We start from the raw sequence: 10539 nt of genomic DNA, 5'->3' as shown, positions 1-10539 counted from the left end.
GGGGCTAGAAACCCTGTCCTCATACACAGTAACATGTATACTCAACATGGTGTGCCACCTCCTGGCTTCAAGTTTTAATTTTTTTGTAGTAATAGCTGCTCTTAAATAAATGTCAGCCTATCACAGGGTCCCCAACAATTCATCTTTTGTCCCGAATCCTCATTTTTTCCAGATGTGGACAGGAACGGTGAGTGACTGGAATGTGAGTGCTGCAGTGGGCTACCCTGCTGGGGAGACAGCTCCAGGTAGATCTCTCAGTAGGAAAGCTATGAAAATCGTCTTTGTGGTGGTCCAGGAATTGCAGTGTGGATAAAGTGTTGTACTCACAAGCATGAGGTCCTGAGTTCTATCCCCAGCACCACATGTACTAAAATGTTGCTGGTTCTCTCTTTCTCTTCCTCTTTTCTCTCTCCATCTTTCTCTCTCTCTCTCACACACGTAAATAAATCTAAAAAGTAAAAATATTCTTTGGCAAAAAAAAAAAAAACTTTTACTAGGCTATGTTCATTAGTTAATGTATAACCAATGCAAGTGTTTAGTCTCAATCATAAGCAGACACAGTGGCTTCTGATATTTCCTGAGACAATTTAGCTACGGTATGGTTCTGGCAGTCACTCCGATCCATGCCAAATAAGTAATGAAGGTGAAGTGCATGCTGGGTAACTGAGGGAATAGTGACTTCTTGACCTTTAGGTGAAATTTGGAAAGCAATATCCAGTAGACTCAAGAGCCAATGGAGAGGCATAGAAGTACAACTCAGATAGTTTCAAAGCCTTGTGACTATTTTCAAAAATGGTCCTGAGAGTTTTCAACCACTCTTTTAAATATCAAATCACAGGGGCCACATGATGGTGCAACTGGTTGAATGCACATGTTATAATGTGCAAGGACCCAGGTTCGAGCCCCTGGTCCTTACCTGCAGGGGAAAAACTTTGTGAGTGGTGAAGCAAAGCTGCAGGTGTCTCTCTATCTCCCCCTTCTCTCTTGATTTGTCTCTATCAAAATAAAGATAATATATATCAAATCATTATCTTGCAATACATCAACAGAACTGATAAATGTCGGTAGACCTTTAGTATACTTAGATACGAGATGATGCATTCCAATAATTTCTCTATAAGAACTGAAAGAGAAGGTGCCTCACCTTGATAATCTTTTCTACACCAGAAGAGCAGATCATGTAGGTATGAGGGTTAAATCGGACCTGGTTGACAATAGACCGATGCCCTTTCAGCACCATGAAGGCTCCATTGACCACCCTGCCAATGCCACCTGGGAAGACATAAGGAAACAAAGGCCAAATAATGAAATGAGTGACAGTAAATAGGCTCCAGAGATAGCAGCTATACAATTGTGAACCAGAGCTGCCCCCCCCCCTTTTCTTTGCCTCCAGGGTTATCGCTGGGATTCATTGCCTGCACTATAAATCCAGTGATCCTGGAGGATATTTTTTCCCCTCTTGTTGTTTATTGTTGTTGTTATTATTATTGTTCCTGTTATTGCTGTCATTGTTGTTGGTTAGGACAGAAATTGAGAGAGGAGGAGAAGACAGAGAGGGGAAGAGAAAGACAGACACTTGCAGACTTGCTTTACTTCCTGTGAAGCAACCCCTCTGCAGGTGGGAATCTGGGGGCTCGAACTGGGAGCCTTACACTGGTCCTTGGCACTTTGTGCCATGTGTGCTTAACCCATTGTGCCACCACCCAGCCCCCCTCCTTTTAATGAACTATACCACGAATAGACTGCTTAATCTCACAGATAAAGTTGCTATGGAAAAAAAGATGAAATATCTTTCAGCATATGTGCTTTAACCAAGAGCCTTTATTTAGCCTTTAAGCACTGCCCACGCCCACCCACTGCAATTCCATTGTCAATGAAGCCACAACCACTCAAAACGTTTCTCAAATTTTTGATATTGAAGATATAATTCAGTGTTACCTTAGAAAGGGGCAGTTGTGAGCAAAATGAGACTGAACTGCTTAGGAACAGTTAAGCAGCTGTGTCAGGGACACACAGAACTAAAAGCATGTAATTATTTAAAGGCATAGAAACCATCTGATTCATTTGCCCTTGATTTCCATTATGAAAACCGCAAATCAAAACATACATATAAGTCATTGGCAAACAATGGAGTAAAATCAAGAGGCTACTAGTAAAAATCTGTATTTTAAGTATCATCCTGTAAGCCTTTCTTTAGTGATTAAGCACCAGAGGTCTTGAATATAAACAAAGGTAAAGATGTCATTTTTTTTTTCCCTGAACTTGAGGCAATTTCAAAGGTTGGGTATCACCAGCAAAAGTTATCACATCCACACAGAACTCAGGTACCATCAAGGGCTGAACAAGGCTACTTCTGAGTAATTGACAACAGCTCAGTACACACAGCCTGCACATACGGTGCCTCTGGCCAACCAGCAATATGTGAGGCCTCCAGATACAAACAAATCTGCATTCTTTCATTTGAGTGACAAAACTCCTAATTATGATGGCACATAGGACACAAAGTATCATCAGGCAGAGTCTCAACTCTACATAAATATTGCTCTACTCTCAACTCCATCCTGTTTCAATGTTTATTCTAAATATACCTTACGGTCTGAGAACACGGAGTTTCTAAGATAAAGAGGGAAAGAGGAAGGTGAATCTGAGCCTATTTGAATTCAAAGTAAGTTAGAGAGTTAAGGAAAATGAATCTAGGGGAAGCTAAAATAGTTATCTCCAAGCATGAATCTTACCAACTACAGGGATTGCCATTGGGTCTGTTTCTTTTCGGTGTAGGATTAATTCAACAGGTAGTAGCAGGGAGTGACGAGACAGCGTGATGGTTTCACAAAAGTCTTTCTGACCTGAGATTCCAGGGTCCCAGCTTCAAACCCCTCACACCACCATTAACCCAGAGCTGAGCAGTGCTCCGGTTAAAAAAAAAAAAGTGGGGGGTCGGGCGGTGGCGCAGTGGGTTAAGCGCAGGTGGCGCAAAGCGCAAGGACGGGCGTAAGGATCCTGGTTCGAGCCCCCGGCTCCCCACCTGCAGGGGGGTCGCTTCACAGGCGGTGAAGCAGGTCTGCAGGTGTCTATCTTTCTCTCCCCCACTCTGTCTTCCCCTCCTCTCTCCATTTCTCTCTGTCCTATCCAACAACAAACAACATCAACAATGGCAATAATGATAGCCACAGCGAGGCTACAACAACAAGGGCAACAAAAGGGGGAAAAAATGGCCTCCAGGAGCGGTGGATTCATGGTGCAGGCACCGAGCCCAGCAATAACCCTGGAGGAAAGAAAAAAAAAAAGTGGTCCGGGAGGTGGCACAGTGGATAAAGCATCGGACTCTCAAGCATGAGGTCTTGAGTTCAATCCCTGGCAGCACATGTGCCAGAGTGATGTCTGGTTCTTTCTCTCTCCCCTCCTATTTTTCTCATGAATAAATAAATAAATAAAATCTTAAAAAAAAAAAAACAGACAAACAAAATAACAAACAGTAGCATTTCTACTCACAGGTCTCTTTTGAATTGTCTCCAACATCCTACTTTTACCTGCACTCTTACTGGAATGATTACTACTAAGGAGACTTTGGACAAAACATACTACAAACCTCGTTTAATCCTACTGCATCCAAGAAAAGCATATTCATCACAGTGCCAACATTAAATATCCTATTAAATGTATAGCTGGGTCTATTATATACCTAGTGCCTTGGAGTAATGCCTGAACTACAGCAGATGCTCAGCAAACATTCGCTGACTAGACAGTGGTGAGTAGAGTGCACGTCCAGCTTAGTTATCACCAAAAGAAGACAGATAGAAGGGGCGTGTGAACTAGTGGAGCAGATAAAGCGCTGAACTCTCATGTGAGAGATCCTCAGTCTGATCCCTGGCATCCCATTTGCTAGTGATACTCTGGTTCTTTCTCTCTCTATTTCTCTTTTTTAAGTTTTTTTTTTTTTGCTTATTATTTTTTATTAAGTTTTTATTTATTTATTTATTTATTTACCTTTTTGTTGCCCTTGTTGTTTAACATTGTTGTGGTTATTAATGTCGTTGTTGTTGGATAGGACAGAGAGAAATGGAGAGAGGAGGGGAAGACAGAGAGGAGGAGAGTAAGACAGACACCTGCAGACTTGCTTCACCGCTTGTGAAGCGACTCCCCTGCAGGTGGGGAGCCGGGGGCTCGAACTGGGATCCTTATGCAGGTCCTGGCGATTTGCGCCACGTGCGCTTAACCCGCTGCGCCACCGCCGGACTCCCTTTTTTTGCTTATTTTTTTAAAGCTTTTTATTTATTTTTATTTTTCCCTTTTGTTGCTGTTTATCATTGTTGTTGTCATTGCTGTCGTTGTCGTTAGATAGGACAGAAAGAAATGGAGAGAGATGGGGAAGACAGAAGGAGAGAGGAAGATAAGACACCTGCAGACCTGCTTCACCGTTTGTGAAGCGATCACCCTGCAGGTGGGGAGCCGGGAGCTCGAACCAGGATCCTGATGCTGGTCCGTGCACTTTGTACCATGTGCGCTTAACCCGTTGTGCCACTGCCCGGCTCCTTCTCCCTCTCTTATAAATGAATGAATAAATATTAAAAGAGAAAAAAAAATCTCTGGGTTGCACCATGCTCACGTGGAGAGTGTGCCGGCTTTGCCATGCCCCCACTACATTCAAGGAAGCTTTGGTGCTACGGCCGCTCCTTCACTCTCTCCTAGAAGAAGGAAAAAAAAACAAACTCATGTCTCTAAGAATCAGCTATCATAGAACTAAAGTTTGCCAGTAAAACCAGTGTTTCCACCAAAGGTTACTTGGAGTACTATTGCAATAACTTTCCAATCTAAAGAATAACTGATGGGTATCAGTGTTTGAAAATTCACACCAGGTCGTGGAAAAATGTTTCTATTGCTTTTGCTTTTTCATACACTGTGACTTCATCTGGTTTCTCTTCTTATTTATTTTCCCTGTTGTTTCCCTTGTTTTATTATTGTAGTTATCGTTGTGGTTATTGATGTCGTCGTTGTTGTATAGGACAGAGAGAAATGGAGAGAGGAGAGGAAGACAGAGGGGGAGAGAAAGATAGACACCTGCAGACCTGCTTCACCGCCTGTGAAGCGACTCCCCTGCAGGTGGGGAGCCGGGGCTCGAACCGGGATCCTTATGCCAGTCCCTGCTCTTTGCGCCTCCTGCACTTAACCCGCTGCGCCACTGCCACCCAACTTCCTTGGTTTCTCTTCCTGGCAGTAATGTTAAGACAAGGTCTGTTTTCATTCTTCCCACCCAAACTGGTACCAAAGACATTTGAAAAAGAAGTCAACAGACCCAAGCAACAGATGGTGAAAGCAGGTACAGGAAGAAATATTACTGCCATTTGTTGACATAATCAGGGTTGGACCAGGGAGACAGCACAATGGCAGTGCAGACGATTTGCAAGGGAGAGTTACCAGGCTGGATGCAGCTGCTGATACAACATTAGACAAAGTGATTTTCAGAGGACAACTTTGATGCCTGAGTGGCACCACCATTCCTGGGAGATTCCCTACCTCCTTCAATATCAGGCAGAGACAAAGAGGGAGAGAGGCAGAGATGAAGAGACACCACAGCACCACTCCACCACTCATGAAGCTTCCCTGTAAATGACTGTCCATCTGGTGCCAGCGACTCAAACCCCAGCAGTGCTGGGGACTGAACCTCGAGCCTCAGTTACACAAACTCTGTTTTCTAAGGCACTGAGCTATGGATCCAGCCCTTCTTTCTGTCTTTTTTCATTTGGTTTTTATTTCTTGATGCCAGAGACAGAACCTAGGACCTCATTCATGCAAAGCATGGGCTCCATCACTGAGCTACACCCTCAGCCACATGTTCTTTCATCATCTGTATTTCACATGTGTTTGCAAGCAACTACCTGTGACCATTTAGAAAGTTCTTCCAACTACTAGGAGTTGAATGCATGTCTACAAAAAAAAGGAAGAGAGACAGAGGAAACACACATATGGAGGCCCATGAAAATGCTTTTACAGGGCTGGGTGGTAGCACACCTGGTTGAGTGCACGTTTCAATGCACAAGATTTGAGTCCCTAATCCCCATCTGCAGAGGGACAGCTTTGTGAGTGGTAAAGCAGCGTCGCAGGTGTCTCTCTCCCTATTATCCCCTTCCCTCTCAATTTCTGGCTGTCTCTATCAAATATGTAAAATAAAATAAAATAAAATAAAGTTATTCTGTTAAAAGAAAAAAAGAAAGAAGATGTATTTACAGATGTTTTCAGCCCGCTTCATTAGCCTACTGGCAGTGCAACTGCTGCGGTGACTTGGCAATGAACTTGTATGTTTTCTCCCTCCACTCAGGAAAAATTTGTCATGTAACTTCCTCCCTCTTCCCCCATAGAGACCGAGAGACATACCGGGTGTGCCAACACTCAGCCCCTAACGTCCTCCCTCCTGAGAGCAACCTTTATGCAAAGACAACTCGACCCACTGTTCAGGAAAGCACCAGAGGACAATGTCTTGGTCTTCAGAGAGATTCTCAGAGGACAGTTAAAAGGGAGAAGAAGGCCGTCTTAGTGGGGAATAACAATCAATGAATATCCCCATGATGTCCCAGTCAGGCGGTTAAATCACCTCATGATATGGGGGTGGGGTAGGCGAGGCATTTACAGAAGAAACAGAGGATCAGGATGACTGTTACATAACCTATCTAGAATGACTCAAACAGCTAGTTAGTGGCAACACTCCACTTAGCTTGACTCTTTTCTTTCTTTCAGCAACACTTCACTTAGCTTGAATCTTTTCTTTTCCTTTCCCTCCCTCCCTCCCTCCCTTCCTTCCTTTCAATGCAGTGCCAGAAATCGAACTCAGGGTCTTGTGCATGAGCACCATGACTACGTTACTTCCTTGAACCAATTTTTCCTTTCCTTCCTTCCTTCCTTCCTTCTTTCCTTCCTTCCTTCCTTCCTTCCTTCCTTTCTCTCTCTCTCTCTCTCTTTTTTAATTAGAGAATGAGATAGAGAGGAGGTCACAAACAAAGCATTGCCGTACCACCTAAGTTTCACTTGTTCTGTTTTTGTTGCTCTCCCGTGTTAGGTAGGTACTTCACTAGTAAGTCACCTCCCTACCTCTAGGCATATACATTATTATTATCATCATTACTATTATTGCCTTCAAGGGGTTATCACTGGGGCTCAGTGTCATAGTCTATGGCAGCATTATGAATTCACTGCTTCTGATAGCCATTTTTCATTAAAAATATTTAAATTTATTTATTATTGGATAGAAACAGAGAGAAACTGAGAGAGGGGGAGGATATAGAGACAGGATATATGCAGCCCTGCTTCACCACTTGTGAAGCTTCCCCCATGCAGGTGGTGACCAGGGGCTTGAACCTGGGTCCTTGTGCACTGTAATGTGAGTGCTTAACCAGGTGCACCACGACCTGGCCCCTATTTTTTTTTTTAAATTGGGTATGACAGAGAAATTAAGAGGGGAGGGGCTGGTAGAAAGGGGGGGGGGAGAGAGAGAGAGAGAGAGAGAGAGAGAGATACCTGCAGATCTGCTTCACTGCTTGTGAAGCAACTCCACCTGCAGGTGGGGAGCTGGGGGCTAGAATCGGGAACCTTACTCAGGTCCTTGTGTCTTGTGCCATATGCACTTAACTGAGCCCCCCCCCCCAACTTATTTTTAAGACTAATGCTTCTGATATGCCACACTGACTCCACATATGACTTCTGGTTTTTCTTACGAGTTTTAATATAAAAACACATACTCTTGCTTGCTATGTACTTTGGAGATATTCTAGTAGGCTTTTTTCTTTGCTACAGCATCATTCTCAGTTCTATTACTTCCTCTATTTTTTTTATTATACCATTTATTTATTCCCTTTTGTTGCCCTTGTTATTTTATTGTTGTAGTTATTGATGTTGTCGTTGTTGGGTAGGACAAAGAGAAATGGAGAGAGGAGGAGAAGACAGAGACGGGGAGAGAAAAACAGACACCTGCAGACCTGCTTCACTGCCTGTGAAGCAACTCCCCTGCAGGTGGGGAGCCGGGGACTCGAACCGGGATCCTTACGCCGGTCCTTGCACTTTGCACCACGTGCACTTAACCCACTGCGCTACCTCCCGACTCCCTTCCTCTAATTTTTTTTTAAAGGATTTATTTATAAATGAGAGAATGAAAAAGAGAACCAGAGCATCATTCTGGCATGTGAGATGCCAGGGATCCAACTCAGGACCTGATGACTATGAATTCAACACTTAATTCACTGTGCCAGTTCCTGGGCTGCCTTTCTTCTAACTTTTAAAAAGATTCCTAGAAATGAGCTGTTTGATATCAACTAAAAAGATAGGCTAGGGGCAGCCAGGCAGTAGCGCAGCAGGTTATATGCAGGTGGTGCAAAGCACAAGAACTGGCATAAAGATCCTGGTTTGAGCCTCCGGCTCCCCACCTGCAGGGAAGTCATTTCACAGGCGGTGAAGCAAGTCTGCAGGTGTCTGTCTTTCTCTCCTCCTCTCTCCATTTCTCTCTATCCTATCCAACAACAACAATGATAATAATAATAACAACGGTAACAAAAGGGAAAAACAAAAGCCTCCAGGAGCAGTGGATTCATAGTGCAGGCAATAACTCCAGCAATAACCCTGGAGGTTAAAAAAAAAAAAAAAAAAAAAAAGACGGGCCTTGCCAGATAGCATGCTAGCATGCTTTATAGTGAATATAGGTCTTTTGTCTAATGATGATCGCCTCTGTCCTCTAGTAAGCCCTATACTAACTACCTAACTAGTTTACTAAGTCATTGCTGTTTATAGCGAATACATTTCATCTTGAGGCAGCAGGTGGTTCACCCAGCAGGGTGCATACATTACCATGTGTGGGGGAATCTCAGTTTGAGCCCCTGGTTACCACACATATGGGAGTGCCTTTAGGGGACAGGCTTCGTGAGTGGTGAGACTGTGCAGTGGTATCTCTTTATCTGTTTGTCTCTTACCCTATAAAAGAATGAAAAAGAAGGGGCTTCTGGAAGCAGTAGAGCCATGCAGGTACTGAGCACTAGGAATAAGGCTGGTGGCAAAACAAAAACCCCGTTCAAAGGTCACTCCAGTTATTGACAGTCCTGAAAAGTGAGGGGTGAGTGAGGCCGCCTGTGCTTTTGACTCACACTCAGAGCTGTTCTCCACTTAGGCTCTCATAGCACTTGGCATGCACTGAAGCACACAGCAGGTATTCAATACATTTTGATTGTGTGTCACCTAGAGTGAAGCCCGGATTATGTCACTAGGCATTTAACAGTAATCAAGCTGCCCCACATCAGCCTGCTTGATACCAGTCAACTGGCATGCATAGAGAGCGAATTCGACTTTATTCCATATTTGTTTAAGTCAAAAAGGCAACAGGTTAGAGAAGGAATTTCTTGACAGGCTTCTTGCCATTTAAGCATTCAAAGCTAGACCCCAAGGGGTGTATCTAGCCCTAATATGTTTTGTCTGGATTGCTGAACCTTGCCAAACACCTTTGAAAACTATGAATTAATTGCCAACATTTAAAATACATAGATTACAGGGCCCAAGTGGTGGTCCACCTGGTTGAGTACACATATTACAATGCTCAAGGACCTGGGTTCAAGCTGCTGGTCCCCACCTGCAGGGAGAAAGTTTCACAAGTGAAGCAGTGTTGCAGGTATCTGTCTCTCTCCCTTTCTATCACCCCCTTCCCTCTTGATTTCTGCCGGTCTCTAACCAATAAATAAATAAAGATAATAATAAAAAAATATTAAAGAAATAATAAAGACTTCACAGCCTACACAAGCCATCTCACTCCTCCCAAGACTCCCCGGCCAGTCCCCACAGAGGACGGGGGATTGCCAAACTGTAATTGACCTAAAGAGGTTTAGGCTGGGGACACCAGCTGGAGGTGGGATTTAACAAAAATATGTCACATATACATTTGTGAGAGCACAGCTTAGGTGGGGGGGAGATATCATAATGGTGATGCAAAAAGACCTTCATGCCAGAGACTCAAGAGTTCCAGGTTCAATCCCCTAATATGACCATAAACCGTTGCTGACTGGTGCTCCAGAAACAAACAAAATAATAGCTCTATCCCCTAACTTGGCACAGACCTAGACTTCAACTGCCAGGCAAACACCCTCCAGATAAGAGACCAATGAGTCTTATTTTGGGAAACTGGCTTCAAAACTGGAAAATCAATAGAGAATGCCCAAATTTTAAAATTCAGAAATTTATGGCCATGTTACAGGAGAAAAAGGCACTTTTAAACAAATATTTATTTATTTATTTATTCCCTTTTGTTGCCCTTGTTGTTTTATTGTTGTAATTAATGTCGTCGTTGCTGGATAGGACAGAGAGAAATGGAGAGAGGGGAAGACAGAGAAGGGGAGAGACAGATAGACACTTGCAGACTTGTTTTACTGCTTGTGAAGCGACTCCCCTGCAGGTGGGGAGCCGGGGGCTCAAACTGGGATCCTTATGCGGGTCCTTGTGCTTTGCGCCACGTGCGCTTATTAACCCGCTGCGCTACCACCTGACTCCCGGCACTTATTTTTTTTAATAAGTTGT

General features: G+C 43.8%; 1 protein-coding gene across 3 annotated transcripts in view; it reads right to left on the bottom strand.

Moving 5' to 3' along the window:
* DCAF5 (DDB1 and CUL4 associated factor 5) overlaps positions 1-10539 on the bottom strand; it is a 120797-nt gene that overhangs the window by 8483 nt on the left and 101775 nt on the right. For all 3 annotated transcript variants that reach the window (XM_007535326.3, XM_016193536.2, XM_016193535.2), the window contains one exon: positions 1145-1272. In XM_007535326.3, coding sequence (XP_007535388.1) covers positions 1145-1272 — 128 coding nt within the window. The remainder of the gene's footprint in view (positions 1-1144; positions 1273-10539) is intronic.

Source organism: Erinaceus europaeus, chromosome 16 (genome assembly GCF_950295315.1).
Source record: "Erinaceus europaeus chromosome 16, mEriEur2.1, whole genome shotgun sequence".
In the NCBI taxonomy this organism is placed as follows: Eukaryota; Metazoa; Chordata; class Mammalia; order Eulipotyphla; family Erinaceidae; genus Erinaceus; species Erinaceus europaeus.
Note: the sequence above shows the minus strand (reverse complement) of the source record. Positions and strands in the feature narration are given on the sequence as shown.